At 45.6% G+C, this 16,037-nt stretch overlaps 1 protein-coding gene across 1 annotated transcript; it reads left to right on the top strand.

Moving 5' to 3' along the window:
- The first annotated feature begins 1,641 nt into the window (after positions 1–1,641).
- Srsf6 (serine and arginine rich splicing factor 6) lies at positions 1,642–6,992 on the top strand. The gene is made up of 6 exons (XM_032904909.1): positions 1,642–1,899; positions 2,099–2,247; positions 3,510–3,634; positions 3,736–3,944; positions 4,097–4,180; positions 4,279–6,992. The coding sequence occupies exons 1-6, from the start codon at positions 1,793–1,795 to the stop codon at positions 4,622–4,624; spliced, it is 1,020 nt and encodes a 339-aa protein (XP_032760800.1). The 5' UTR covers positions 1,642–1,792; the 3' UTR covers positions 4,625–6,992.
- The last annotated feature ends 9,045 nt before the right edge of the window (positions 6,993–16,037 follow it).

Genomic DNA, 16,037 nt, shown 5'->3' with positions numbered 1-16,037 from the left:
GTGGGTGCTGTTTGCTGTCATAACTAATTTTAAAATGTGCCGTCACATTTAGTTGTTTATTTTTTTAAATGTTTTTAAAGATTTATTTATTTATTCTATATAAGTCCACTGTAGCTGTCTTCAGACACACCAGAAGAGGGCATCCGATCCCATTACAGATGGTTGTGAGCCACCATGTGGCTGTTGGGATTGAACTCAAGACCTCTGGAAGAGCAGTGAGTGCTCTTAACTGCTGAGCCATCTCTCAGCCCTAGTTATTTGTTTATTGAAGGCATAACAAGCATGAGGAGGTCAGATTTCAACTAGCAAAATTGTTTTTTTTGTTGTTGCTGTTGTTCCTCCTTCTACCTTGTGGGTTGTAGAATCGAACTCGGGTCCTCCGGCTTGGCAGCAAGCACCTTTCTTTACCTGCTTCGGTCTTCTCACCACTCACAAATTTTAACACGTTTTAAGAAATTGACAATTTGATAAAAGGAAAGTTAAGTATTGGATTCATTCTGTGTTCCATGAATATTTTTTTAAGGCTGTGTACCTATATTTTTTTCTAGTTCTAACTTAAGGAAGTTAGTTCTCTTCCCTCCAGATAATACTATTAACTCATCTCCTGGGTTGCTACTGTAATTGCCCGTCTGGCCCAGATAACAGAATCGCCTCTTCCCATCCTAGTTGAAAAGCCTGGGGCTGTGGAGATTCCGGGCAGAAAACAAATTCCTGAAGAACACGTACTAGCTTGATTACAGTCTTTTCTCCCAGCTTCCATCACACTATGTCTGCTTTCAGTTTCTTACCTCTCTAGCCAAACCTTGGCCGTCCTTAATTTCTTGAGTACTCCCAAAGGCATGCTCCTATCGTAGTCAATTAACTTTACTCAGGGAGATGGGGAGGCTGTGTTTTGTTTATCTACCTCTACAGCGTTAAATGTCACCTCCATAAACTCCTATGTGTGTGTTTTCTGTTTCATATATAGTTTGCCTTCGGAGTCAACCAGGTTAAGGACAGTAAGGGTAGGGGTCAGGGGTTTTGGAGAACCACAAGGTCTGATTCAAGCTTCCAGCGCCCGCCTGTTGGTGCATGGGGCCCACCCATAGTCCCTTTGTGAAGAGTCGCGGCGAGCGCGGGATTCAGAGCTGTCAGAGCTCGGAGCAGAGTGAGGGACGCCACCGAGATCCGCCACAGCACTCCCCTGCGGGTCACTAAACCTCAGGGACAGATCCCAGGTCTCTGAGAAACTAAGGAACTGTCCGACTCCCAAGAGTCCTCTATACCCATCGAAACCAGCACGAGCTACCCGCTGAAAGGAAAGTGCAACCTCTTTTTCTTAGTAGACCAATCAGAGAGCAAGATTGTCTAGACCGACTGCCCGGACAACCAATGAGAAATAGGATTTTGTTCTCCGCGTGCCCGGGCACAAGAACAGTTTATTAATGGGTACTAGTCAAAGGTCCCGGTCTCGGCTGTGTTCGGAAGAGGGTGCCGAGCACCAGGGGACATCACGGAAGCGAGCTCGGCTTGCACCTAGCCCAGCACACGCTGCAGCCGCCCCAGCCCCTCTGGAGTGGAACGCGGCGCGGGAGAGGACGTGCTGCGCGCCGACGTCACGCGCCGCGCCCCGCCCCCGGACACTTATAGCGTAGGCCAGCGCGCGCGCGCGCACCATTGTGTGGCTGACTCGGCCGCAGCTGCGGTGTGAGGCGCGTGTTCGGGCCTTCGCCGTCCCCGCACCCGCACCGCAGCCCCTGCCCCGCGGCCCGCCGCACCTCAGCTAGCCTCCGGGAGAACACCCACCACGGCCATGCCGCGCGTCTACATAGGACGCCTGAGCTACAACGTCCGCGAGAAGGACATCCAGCGCTTTTTCAGCGGCTACGGCCGCCTCCTCGAAATCGACCTCAAAAATGGGTGAGTCGGGTCTGGGAGGCCGCGCCCCGAGGCGGAGAGATCCCCCAAGGACCGAGTCGGCCAAGGCTGGGACGCCGCGTGGCAGGGCCTCTAAAATGGCGGCGGCGCCTCGAGCGCGCGCGGGGGAGGTCGCGGGAGCGCGCGGCGCCGGCTAACGACACGCCCGCCGGTGCGCGGCTCGCGCTCCGCCCCTCCTCAGGTACGGTTTCGTGGAGTTCGAGGACTCCCGTGATGCGGACGACGCCGTTTACGAGCTGAACAGCAAGGAGCTGTGCGGCGAGCGCGTGATCGTAGAGCACGCCCGGGGCCCGCGCCGGGACCGCGATGGCTACAGCTACGGAAGCCGCAGTGAGTCCTACCCCCGCGCGCTCCGCGTCCTGGGTACCTGGGGGGGACGGGGCGGGTGCAGTCACCGGGGTGGGCAGGGTGGGACCTCCCCAGCCCGGGCAGGCGCGGAGGCCGGGGGTTGTCGGCCCTGGGTGTTCCTGGGCTCCTCTACCTCCACGCATGCCCGGGTAGCCGTGGGACACCGGAGCGCGGGGAATGGGGTCGGATGGCCAGTTGACTTAAGTTTGGGAGGAGTGGCCTAAGTTGGCCCTCTGGCACTGACGTGGTTTCTGCCATTATTGAACGCGAGGGTTGGCTGTATTTGTACTATTCCCCCTTGCTTATCTGTCAGTGCTTTTAGCGAGCGTGGAGGAAGTTTTAAGGAAGGCTGGGGTGGAGGTGGGGCAGGGGGCGGGGAGAGGGGAGGAGCTTGAAGCCTAAGTCTTAGAGATGGGAGACTTGGGGGGGCAAAGAAAGTGCCATTTTAAACTAAGTAATGTGGCATAGTACCACAAAGTAAATCTAAATAAGCTTTATGCTGTATCTGAACTAGTTGGCATGTTACTGGGAGGGGGTTGGGGGGATTTTGGTTATGTGAAATGTTTAATGTTGAAATTGTTGCATGTTGAATTCAAACTTTTTAACAAGTCCTTGATGTTTCAATTTGAAAGTGACCAATGGGGCTGAGGCTGTGTCCACTGAGGCTAAGATGACTGCCTTTCCTGATTGGCCTTGGCTTTTCCATACATTGTGTGACCCTTGCCCTATGACCCTTTGGCTGACCTTACCGGAAGCCATGACGACAGCAGCCTTTTGCCATTAGACGCAGGGTGATGGTGAGGATTCCAAGGGTTAGACAAAACTGGTTAATCTGAACTAGGTGACTGTTACCTTGCGTGTTTTGTGGCCAAACCACCACCAAAAACCTCACACTGTGATGTAAGTACTTAGTGTAACTAGTAAACATTTTTGTAAAATGTAGAAATGCATGTAATCAGTTAAGTTTTATATTTTACAATGTTCTGTAAAATAAAACTTAGCGAGGTAAATTGAATAAAGGAGCAGTCACTCTCTAACAGATTGTAGGAGAGGTTTAGTTGGATATAGTCTTATTTGACTTGCCCTTAATTTAATTTGTGGCAAATCACAAATGTATCGAGGGTTTAGCAGTATAATAGCAAAGTCCTACTCCAGTAATAAACGTTGCTATGTTTGTACTAACTTTCAAAAACATGTGTCCCTGTCATTGCAATACATCTAACTACTCCCTCCGTGTGATAAAGGTGGTGGAGGTGGATACAGCAGTCGGAGAACTTCTGGCAGAGACAAATATGGACCACCTGTTCGTACAGAATACAGGCTTATTGTAGAAAATCTATCTAGTCGTTGCAGTTGGCAAGACTTAAAGGTACGTCCTGAGGTTGAAAACAGGGCAGTGGCTTCCCTGAGAGTTGAGGCTGCATGGTTTTGCTTCTGACTTCTGAGGCTCACCAGTCTTAACTGTTTTAGGATTTCATGCGGCAAGCAGGAGAGGTGACTTATGCAGATGCTCACAAAGAACGAACAAATGAGGGTGTAATTGAATTTAGATCCTACTCTGACATGAAGCGTGCTTTGGATAAACTGGATGGCACAGAAATAAATGGCAGGAATATACGGCTTATTGAAGATAAGCCACGAACAAGCCATAGGCGCTCTTACTCTGGAAGTAGATCCAGGTAATGGGCTCGGGGAGGCTTGTGATTTTTCAGTTGTTGCCTAATTGTGTTTACAGTGTTTTTTAGTTATAGTAAGCAGATATTCCAGCCATAGCTAAGTTGTTCAAACAGGTTCTTGGAAAGATTAAAATGTTACTGTCTCTTGTGTGTAGATCACGGTCTAGAAGAAGATCTCGGAGTAGGAGTCGCAGAAGCAGCCGCAGTAGATCTCGAAGTATCTCAAAAAGTCGCTCTCGGTAAATAATGTGGTATTGGGTCTCTTAATTTTACCACTTGATGGAGTACAAGTGTTTTCTGATAAAATACTGAAAGAAATCTGGTTTTTCTTGTACAGATCTAGGTCTCGGAGCAAAGGTCGATCCCGATCCCGCTCAAAGGGCAGGAAATCCAGATCAAAGAGCAAATCTAAGCCCAAGTCTGATCGGGGTTCCCATTCACATTCAAGAAGCAGATCTAAGGATAAGTATGGGAAGTCACGAAGTAGGTCACGTTCTCGGTCCCCCAAAGAAAATGGAAAAGGAGATATAAAGTCAAAATCCAGATCCCGGAGCCAGTCTCGATCCCATTCGCCTCTGCCTGCTCCACCCTCAAAGGCTCGGTCCATGTCCCCTCCGCCAAAAAGAGCTTCAAGGTCCCGTTCTAGATCTCGTTCCAGGTCCAGATCAAGTTCCAGAGATTAGCCCTGAACTCTACGTTCTTTGCACACTATGACGGAACTCTTTCCTACTTGCTTAGGCAGTCACTCTTCCGAGTTCGTACTCGGCCTCTTCTTCAAGAGGATTTCCTGAAAAGGGAACACAGGAATTTGATTTGTGGCCAAATTTAATGAGAAAAGATGAGGTTCTAAAATGGTGGTATGAAGCCCTCTCCCTTCTTTGTAGAATTAAGATAATTTTGATTTTGTAGCCTTTGAGCTAAAATAACTTTTGTAAAGATTAAGCTCACTTAGATTTTTTTTAAAGTATTGCAGCGGGATCTGCTGCAGGGTTCTGTTGTTTTGTTTTGCTTATTTTTAAATTAACTGTTCAAGCTTTTGGATACTGCAGGCTTTAGAGGGAGAACCCAAATTTTCAATTATGTTGGCTTTTTATAAAGCTTGAGTTATGTAAGATTTAAATAAAAGTTTGCTACCAAGATGATTGCCTTATTGAATAGGTCACTCCTAAGGCCCTTTAAGTGTTGATACCTGCCATTGGTGGAGACAGTGTAAATTCTACAGAAGTGTAAAACAAGGCAAGCCTCAGACCAGCAATAAATTATTCAGTTTGGCTAACCTTATTTTGTGCTGTTAATCAAATCTACCAAAGTCTTTTCTCTACCCCTTTTATAAGTTGAGTTAAAAGTAAAAGGGACTTTGTAGTTAGTGCCACATGATAAATAAAAGAAACTAAAGGATTACAATTTGAACTCTTCAAGAAGTAGGTCCTAGTACTTGGGATCTTGTTATCCTGTGCTCTGGAAGTGGTCAGCATAATTAGTGTTAATGTATGATTTGGTGGTCTTTAATGTTTGAAAAACAGAAGTAGCCTTTCTTTAATTAGAGATTTAGTTATTTTTATTCAAAGTTGAAAAGCATATACACTGCATTTTCTGCTGAAAGATGAATCTGTTTAACAGGTGCTTAGCAGACTATTGATAAGATTTGCTGGTTAAAATTCAATCAGTCCCCTTTGTATTGGTGGGGCTTTTGTGGTTAGTTTAAAAAACAGTGACATGGTTAAACTAAAATGCTTCATACTTTTAAGCATTAGGAATGCTGTGGAAACCCAAGTTAAAATAAATAGTGCGAATGTGTAGGAATAACTAGATTTGCAGTTTCTATACATCCAAAAGCTCAGTCAGTTGAGACTGCGATCAATTGTTACTTAACAACCTTTCCATTATTCAGACGTGTGTAAAGTCATTTCATCTAAGTGCTTAACCTCATTCTTTAGTAAAGGTGTAGATGGATCGGGTGAGGTTTAATTCCTTCCTCAGCTGTTGTATAATCTAGCAAAAGTTGGATTAGAGATTATAATGTAGAGTTTGTAGGGTTAAATAATCAGGACATGCAATAAAGTCGGGCTGAGTGGAAAAAGATTCAAGGGCCTAGGTAGGTGTCAGTAAGTGGGAATACTTGGAAAAACAGGGAAAGGGGAATGTTTTCAAGACATTTATCCTGCTCAAAATCTTAGAGACTGACTTTAGGAATAAAGTGTCAGATACAGCTGCTGCTTTAGTCGTCTTTTCTTTGATGCTTTGTTTAGATGTTTATAAGAAATAGATTTATTTTTCCAGTGTAAATTTCAGAATTTAAAGAAAATTGTGTCTGGTTATAGTTTACTATTTTACCTACTTAAAAACAAATGTGATGGCTCTTTAAGAATTGGATTTGACCAAAGTTCTCTTTGTTTTCAGGGAAAACTATATAAAAGCTTTCTGAGCCACAGCCTTTTAAAGGGGGAAAGGCTAATAGTAAAATTTGACTTTCTGACTGCATGCAACTTTGAGCTGGGCTTGCCTTCTGTGGTAGTACATGACAGAGGCATTAGACTTTTTTAGCTGCCCTAATAAGTATATGATGAATAGATAAATGCCAATACCCATAACAATTTTTCTAGTGGGGACAAAGGTCATTTGATTAATCTAGGTTTTCATACCGACCCGATTATTAAATGCACTTAAAAAAAAAAAAACTGCATTTAAAGCATTGGCCTTAGCAGAATTGACTGACTTAGTTCCTTACTGGTGAGTGAATTCAGTTCCCTACCAACTAATGCGCAGAATCTAAGAATCCCATCCTGCACACATTGGTTGGAGCCCTGAGTGGAGTATCAACAGCACCAACTGATAAGAGCACAAGAGAAGTGGGGAACATCTGGAGTCCTGTTGGACGTGACAGTGTTTCTTGATATGTATGCCACAGTGCCTTGGTGGCCAGCTTGAGTCCTACCTACTCAGCCTTTGTCCCCACTCCTCCTGTGTTAGCTTTCATCTTGCATATTCTTTTTTTTCTACTTTGTTAACCTACTTTATGCTTTATCTCAATAAAATGCTTACCAAGGGAAAGACTTGTTCTACATTTATTGTGTCCCTTGGCACTAAATACTTGCCAGGTGTTTTTTTGAAGTGGAGTTACCATTGGCTACCATTGATGTATTTATTCTCTTGTTTTAGGTCTGGAAAGCAGGGTTTGGGGGCTTAAAGTAGATGGTTTGTCTTGGTACTAATGATTTACTTTATTTTCATGTGTTTACTCGTGTCCATTTCTATCTGTAGTTGACATTTTTCAACCCAGTTTATCAACTTAGGAAGTTTTAAATACCTTGGAAATCCTTAACCTAATGTCCTTAATCCTGGACATAGGGCACTCTTAAATAAGCTTTGCGAGTTTATCCGTCAGTACCATTGTATTCCCACTGCTTAACCTTGTTCTCAGCAGCTTTGCCTGTGGTTGATCTAATTTCAGGATACGTGGTGGTAAAACCAAGTGTGGAGTTTGATTTTTGTGTTATAAAAATAATCTAGGACTTCATGTATGGATGAGCATGTGGTCTTAGCATGTGTACAGCCTTGAATTCAGTTCTCAATGGTGTGCAGCTCTCCCTCGCATACAGACTAATAGGGGCTAATTGTAGTGTAGTACACTCTTAATCTTAGCATAGGAAGCTAAGGCAGGGTTGCTCTGAATGTGAGGCCAGCCAGTGATAGCAAGAAACTTGTCAAGGGAGGAAGACTTCTTAGAGTATAAAGTAATTTATTGAGTCTAATTACTGTAGTAGCCACTAATTACAGTATCTATTTATATCTTACTCTGGTATTTGTATATATTTATCATCTCTAATTGTAGCTAAGGATGACTTTGGACTTGATCTCTAGGCAGTATTATTGACAAGTATTGTATCACACCTGACTTGTTCCTTTTAGGATAGGCACTGTGCATTCAGGGTCTGCCTCCAACTCAGCAGTCCCGTACCACTTCAGACTGAGTCCTGGAATTCTAGGCATCAGCTACCACACCACATCTGTCTTGTTTGTAACAGTTTGTTCATACCATGAGTAATGTGTGACTTGATTTACTCAGTGGTCTGTTCTATAATATTCTGTTGAGTGAATGCATTTCTCAAAATTGAAAGTTTTAGTTAAGTGATTGACACTAGTTTGACCAGAAAGCTATTTCAGTTCCAAAATAAAAGGAAATGCAGCAAAATCAGCTTTGACAAGCAGGACATAGTACCCAGTTACTTTGGAGGCACTTCTTGACAGCTTATCTGCAGAAGGGAGCTATTAGGGTTTTGTCTTTTGGGAGAAGGTGAGCTACTGAGGAGCTCCAGTGATCTGAAAGGAGAGCTGCCTCTTGCTCAGGGCCAGAAGGCTCTGGAGAGTTGTTTGTGTGAGCATGAAGAAGTGGGCTGTACCCTGACTCTAAGATAGTATCTACTAGTGTTCTGAAAGGCAGGCACCGTCGGTGCCCTTGCCTCAGTCATTAAACAGTAACTGCTTCAGAGCTGACCCTCAGTTATTCTAGCCAGTTAAAAGTAGACAAAGCAGAGATTCTGTTTACTCACGAATGGCCTTTGTGCATTAATACGTGCTTAGAGACAGTTGTTCTATCCTAGGTGGCCTTCAATTCACTAAAGTATTATTCCCTCAGCCTTCACTCTGAAATTACAGACATATGTCATAACATTTGACTATTGCTGTTACTTTTACAGTGTATTGAAAACATTTAATAGTGGGATGACCACTGTCCCGCTTAAGCATCTAGCTTTAACAATGTATACTTGTGCACTTCCAGTTTTGAAGGTAACCTTGCATTTAATAATGCTGATGTAGTACATAATTGTACTTAAACCAAGTCTTAAGTCCTGCCATATGTGGTGGGTGGCAAAAGACTGATCCAACACCAGGCTATTTTTGAGACCAGGGTCCGTCCACATGGGCGGGTAAGATTGTCCCAAAAGAGGGTCTCTTAAATCGATTGTTCCAAATTGGTTACAAATAGACAAATATTAGGTAGTTTCCCAATTCTGGTTTTGCTAGTTAGAATCTGTGTCTTGTATTTGCTATAAATAGGTAAATCTTAGACAGTTGTTTTTCCACTTAAATCTTTTTTTTTTCGGAGCTGGGGACCGAACCCAGGGCCTTGCAATTGCTAGGCAAGCACTCTACCACTGAGCTAAATCCCCAACCCCTGTTTTTCCACTTAAACCACTACCTGGGAAATTGATGAAAAATACAGCTTCTCGGGTCCCAACCCTGGAAACACTGAGCCAGAAATCCTGAGTGGAATGGAGTCTTTCATGGCTTTAAAAAGCTCTCAAGAGGTTCTGGTGAAATTTTGCGAAGGGTGTTGGTTTGGACTGCCCTGCACTAGGCCCAACAGAACAGAGTGGAGTTATTCATGCTGAAGTTAGATGGCACCATGTAGACAGCAGAGTCATTTATCTGGTCTGAGGAACTGATCTGGGCAGTAGCTAGATCCTACTGGCCAGAAAAGGAAGTCCCTTTCACTTTGACCTTTATGAGAAGAACAACAGTGAAAAATCAAGGGCCCCATTCTGTTCCTTCATTCTTCTGCCTCTGAAGCCAACGCTCAACAAATCAGAGCACTTGGTTTCTAAAGTAGATGAAGCACAAAAGGTAATTTTAGCTTTATATTTTGATACAAGTTACTTGTTTCGTGGTAGTTGTGATTACACTCAGTTCTGAATTCCCTAACAGGTTACCAAAATAAGCTTGAGGCCTGAGGTGTACTAAGTGCTGAAGCACTTCCGTGGCGTGTGTGAGGCTATGGGTTAATGCCCATTGCTCCAGAACACACAACTGCCATCACACAGACGGTTGCTGCAGGCTTCATTCACTGGAGGTTGCATTGGTCCTGCCCCTGAGCTGAGGGTGGTGGTGTGCATCTATATTGGCAGTACAGTAGAGTCACTCCTGGGCCAGTAGTGTTAGCAGCTGCAATGTTGACAAAACACATACCAGGCCCTAGGTTCAGGGCCTGCCACTGAAAAAAAAAAAAAAAAAACAACAAAAAACAAAAAAAAACTCTAGGAAATGGAATGATACCCAGGTTTTCAGGAAACTGCTGTGTAACCCTGGACAATCTGGTGTGTATATATGGGTGTCATACTGCTTTCACAAGTCCTGCCATGTGTGTCCTGGGAATTTCAACTCAAGTGACCAGAATTAGCAAGTTTTTAGCCTCCAAGCCATCTCCTGACCTTGGTACTCTGATGATGAGTTGGAGTACCCTCAGGTACATATTTCTTCCCCTCCCAGTTTACCCCTGGTGACTGCTGTAGTACCATGACTTTAAGGCATGAAGACCAAGCTAACTCACGATAGTTGAGTGTTGGGACCCTTAAGGCTTAAGTTGGTTCAATGTTTAGCTCAGGAAGTTGGAGCTAACCAGTTAGATCAATGAGTATAAAAGAAAGATCTCTAAAGTTCCCAAACTAAGTCTTTATGTAATTGTACTGTCCCTTTTGGACTATTTAGCCAGCTAGGTGGCAGGTCACATGTTCATGCTTATTGCTAGCCTGTGCAAACAAGATGGACATGGGAAGGAGAAAGTCTTAGTCCATCCTTCACCTCAGTGGATGGAATATCTTACTGATACTTTCACTGTAATCATTCCTGGGCAAAATTGAAATCAAAAATTACATAAAAGTGTTCAAAGAAGAGAGCTTTTTCTTGTTTTGTGCCACATGCTTGCCTTGCCAGCCATTGGAAAGGCAAGTGAGCTCTGAGTGCTTCTGACCAAACAAGGGGACCAACTAACAAGGGAACTTTTCAGCAGTGGGGCTTAGGTTGCAGGGCTGGATTCCATTGTCACCTTGTCCTGTATTGGAATGCTTGATTCTGCTCTGCTGGATTACCTGTCTAGAACATCTGGAACTTTTGGTACATTTTTAAAGGACCTAATCATACTGAGTCATGGCTGCCCCATACTTCCCCCTCTGTTAAGTTACTCTGCACTACTACTAAGACATCTCAGATCCCAGGCTTTCATTGCCCGTGGGTGGGTTCAAAAACTGCTGCAGCATCCGCAGTCTAAGGACAGGCTGGTGAGGCAAAATCTTGAGCTTCTCTTCCTGAGGTGACTGACAAGATGGCTCAACAGGTAAAAGCACCTTGCCACTAACCTGAGTTAGATCCTTGAGACTCATCATCTAAAGAGAACTGCAAGCTGTCTTTTGGGCACATGAGCATGTGCACACAAAACTTAGAATGTAAACACAGTAAACCAAACTAGAGTTATCTCTGGTACAGCCCTGTTACCAACCCAAATTAAACTAAACTATCTGACCTCCCAAGAAATCAAGTGAAAGCTAAATTTCCAAACAGGCCAGTCTCAGCAGGATGGCTTAGTAGTTGAGAGCATGAGCTTCTGTTCCAAAGGGCTCGGGTTCAAGTCCCAGCACCTATATGGTGGTTCAACAACTTCAATTCCAATCCCAGGAGGTCCAGTCATACATAACACAGACATAACTTGTGGGCAGAACACTCGTGTATGCAAAGTAGTCTGAAGGTAATCTAACAATACCAGAACGGCTCAGTCATTCCTGCCTCAGCCTCCTGAGTCACCAGGACTATGTGAATATGTCTTTGTGCCCTGATACTCTCAAATTGTTCTTATATCTCAGTGCGGATGCTATTCTCCCTACTGAACAGATCTGAACAGGTCTGATGGTTAAAAGGGGATGTTCCCATGACAATGGTGTTATGTCTCTTTAGACCAGTAGTAGATTTAGTTCTACAAGTGAATGACATTACCTTTCTGCCTTCACTGACTGCCAAGAGGGTAGGTCCATTGAGATGTTGGAACAGGTGAAAAAGCTTTTGCTTTACAAGCTTGGCATCAGTTTGATCCCTGGTAGAAGAAAAGAACTGACTCCCCAAAGTCTTACTCTGACCTTCCTTCATGAGCCAATGGCACTCACATCATATACACATCAGTACTTTGTAAAGGATGCGACAAGCCTAGAGATCCGGTGCATATGGGTATAAGCCTAGGGATTTGATCTTCATGAATGACTTGTCTCCACTAAGCACTGACTGAGCATCCAAGTAACAAATGATTTCTGAGCTGCACCCCAAATGGCTTGTGTGTTTTCTTAGCCCTCCATATAATCTAATAAGGTGGTCATAGGCCTATTTCATGGTCCCCAAAGACCATGTTTGGTGATCTGCCAGATCAGCAAGAGCTCTAAACCACTGAGCCACCTCTCCAAGCCCTCTGGTGATTTATTTATATGAGTACACTGTATATAAGTGTATATATTTATGTAAATGAATACACTTCAGACACACCAGAACCAGATTCCATTATAGATGGTTGTAAGCCACCATGTGGTTGCTGGGATTTGAACTCAGGATCTCTGGAAGAGCAGTCAGTGCTCCTAACTACTGACTTATCTTTCCAGCTTTATGTAGCCCTTTTGGGTTTCTGTTAATATTCCCAGTTTGCACAGTCTGATGTGTCTATAGAAGCAGAAATGTTTTCATGCTCGAAGAGCAAAACCCTGCTTGCTATTATTCTGAGATCCTTGAACTACTAAATCATTGACTTCAATTCTGATAGAAACAGGAAGTATGGACTGCTTCCAAACAGTTCCCTCCATGCTTCTGTATGGCAACACCATCTGGGCCCGTTCTTGGGAAGAGGGGGGAATATGAAGAAAACATTGTGCTTATTCCTAAAAGCAGGCTGGGAGGCTCCCAGGGTAAGGCGAGCAAAGCAGCAGAGCTGCCGACATCACAGCAGCCTAGAAAGGTGTGTCCACCCCTGAGGATGCTGGGTGAGGTATTAAGCCAGTATTAAGACCAGTGAGTATGCAAATGAGCAAAAAGTAGCAACTGGTGTCTACATGAGCTGTTCCTGGGTCCCTCCTGCTCAAATTCCATGCATCTGTTTGAATCACTAAAAAAGATTTGTAATTGAGAAACCATGTGTTCAAATGGGTTTACCACTTTAGTACTTAACCATTTTGGGATGTCTAAATAAGTAGAGTCTGGATAGAGATAAGAAAACTGATTTGTGTGTGTGTGTGTGTGTGTGTGTGTGTGTGTGTGTGTGTGTGTGTGTGTGTGTGTGTGAAGAGGCTTCTGTGGTTATGGTTATCCCCATCCTTTTCTGACTAATCTTGTTCCTAAAAATACAAAATGTGATTATAACTGGAGGCAAGGCAGAACACGTGTAAAGAGTAGTTAAGATCTATATAAATTTAAACTGTTGATCACAGCACTTGGGAGAATATACCATTTAAATAACTATCTTTTTCATCTGGACTAAATCTAAAGATTTGGCTGATGGCTAGCTACTACATAAGCCAAATAAACCTGTTTTCTTTTCTGCGAAATAAAGGAGTAAAATTAAAAATGAGTGTATAAGAAGGAACTGGGGCGACTGAAGAGTTGACCTCTTTCACATGGGTTAGTCAGTCAGACACGAGTACCCACTCTGCTAGTACTGCGGATACTAAAAACTAGTGGGTTTCTTCCTAGAGTGTGGGGTCTCTTTAACTCCTGAGTTACTCAAGTCTCCTATGATACAGGCGTGGTGTCAGAATAAGAACCAGTAAAAATAGCGGTCTGGTAGAGACAGATCGATTAAAAAAAAAATGGAAGGCAGAAGAGCAATGATTTGCTCAAATCAACACAAAAGGAACCATTCTCGAACTCTAGAATGCAGCATGATAGTCTTCCAATGTTCAGTGGAAGCGCAGGAGGTACAGTGATGTTCCCAGGGACATGGTCAACCAGTGGCAGTGGATCATCCAAAGGCTGGTATGGCTGGGGTCCTCGATGCCAAGCAAGCTCAAGGCGTCCCTACTATGGTTGTGCGTGCTCTTCACCCATTCTATGAGTTCCCTGAAACTCCTGAAGTCCCCTCCAAATGTGGAGCCCGACTTAGGCAAGGTTGCAGCCTTGCTGGATAAGACCGCCTGGAAGGAATCCAACAGGCTAACTGCTTCTCCTGGCTCTGTGGTTCCCAGGATGCTATAAAAACCTCCACCCACTTCTCCAGCGCAGCTAGCGGGTCTCACAGGGGAGAGGCAATTACGCCTGCACCCCCAAGGCTCCGACGGAAAGCAAAAGCTGCAACCTAGGGCCATGGCCATGCAGACCCGCCAGCTAAGGAGCTCTGAGCCCCCTCTGCAGGGTACAGGCCCGCCCCCTGTGTGCGCAGGCGCGCGCCGCACCAGGCTCCCACGGTCGCTCGGTGCGGGCGGCAACCGCCAACCTTGCAGGTAAGCACGGGGCAGTGATCTCGGGCTGGGTGCTCCCAGGACGCCACACCCCGGTCCTGGCCCGCACGGCGAGTGCTGGGGTCCTGCAGGCACCGCCCCAGGCCCTTTTCCAGCTCCTGCGGCACCGGCTATGGGTTGGGTGCGTGGCTCTGTAGATCCAGGGCCGTGGCGCTGCAGGTGGGGGCTGCTGGCTGCGGGCTGCGGGCGAGCGAGCCCACTGGAACTGTCCGCATCCAGAGCCGCGGGGAGGGCAGATCCTCGGCCTTGCAGAGAGATGCAATCAAGAGTTTCCATTAATGAGAGGGTGTAGACGGCGAGTTTGGGCTATCCATAGGCCATTTGGCAAACTTTCCACCGTAATTGATTTTTCAATACTTTCAGCAGAAAACAGATTTTTTTTTTTTTTTTTTAAATTTTGGCTATAAAGCGGGGGCGGGCGGTGGTGTCGAAAGAATTCCGCCATTTTAACGTTTAAAAAAGTAACCCTTCTGCAGAGCAGATAGATCAGTGACTGCCCCTCCTGCTACTGTCTGCATTAGTCCAAGGAGGTGGGGGGACACTTCAGCCCTGCAGGGCCGCTTCCACCGGTTAGCTGCGGCAGGGAGTGAGCTGGGGGGAATTCCCCCCACCCCACCCCATCCCCAGCTGTGCTGTGTGCATCCAGCACTAGTTCCCCTCTCTCCAGCACTTACCACCTTATTGGATATCTGCTGTTTGTATGATGGTCTCAAAGGACTCTGAAGAGAGGGAGGGGAGGGGAGGGAGGGAGGAGGGAGGGAGGAGGAGAGAGAGAGAGGAGAGAGAGAGAGAGAGAGAGAGAGAGAGTTCAGAAATGGTTTATTGAGCATCTGCTATGTGCCAACCACTCTTGTTTTAGGTAGGATTCCCTGGAATCACAGACTAGGTTTATGAGAGTAGCCTTGTGAAACCAGCAAGATTGGGCAGAAATGGTGAAATGCTGACCTAGTCCTGGCAGAGGCCTCAGCCTGGGGAGCGGGAAGCCCTGAACCTGATATGGCCCTGCAGAGACCCCTCAAATGAAGGTAAAGGCATGGGGTCTTTCTAGCCTTTTATGCCCCAATCACCTATGGCTGACTTAGGGTGAGGAGAGAGCACTTAGGAGACACTTCCCTTGGCCAGTTCCAGAGAACCTGAGGCCGATGGCTGACAGTTGTCGCTCTCCAGAAGGGCCTCACTGAACACTTTTCTCTCACTGGCACTGGATCCCCTTTGCCCTCCCAACCTGTAATTGTTTCGGTTCTCCAAGGCTCCACTCTTTCCCCCAGTAGGTCTTTCTCTGCCTTAAATACCATCTGCACACAACGCCTTTCAACTCTGTCCCCAGCTCCAATCTCATCCTTTTTCTTTAAAGTATAAGCCTCACAAGAGCCCTTTGTCTTGGTGGCACCTATGTCCCCAGAGTACAGAGCAGCGCTGACATTTCGTTGGTTCTCCTGGACTTGCTGAGGCCAGGCATCAAGCTGGATCCGAAAGGCCCTCTTCGGCTTCTTCTTTGAGACACGGGCTGCGTGGGACTGGTTTTAAAAGAGAGTCCTTTGAATAAGCCACCGCCCCTCTTGATCTCCAGTATTTGAAACAAAAGATTGATTTTACTTAACATAGTTAAAAGTGATGGGAAGGTGGAGAGATGGCTCAGGGTTAAGAGCACCTGTTGCTCTTGCCTAGGACCCAGGTCCAGTCCCCAGCATTCACATGGTGTTTGACAACATCTGGAACTCCAGTTTGGAGGGCGGGGCTGGGGGGGGTGGGGGTAGGGAGAGGATCAGAAGCCCTCTGGTGGCCTCAACTGGTACTACATGCACATAGCGACCACATTAAACACGCCAACAAAAGC

The sequence above is a fragment of the Rattus rattus genome, chromosome 5, assembly GCF_011064425.1.
Source record: "Rattus rattus isolate New Zealand chromosome 5, Rrattus_CSIRO_v1, whole genome shotgun sequence".
Lineage (NCBI taxonomy): Eukaryota > Metazoa > Chordata > Mammalia > Rodentia > Muridae > Rattus > Rattus rattus.
This window is presented reverse-complemented; position numbering and strand designations above follow the sequence as displayed.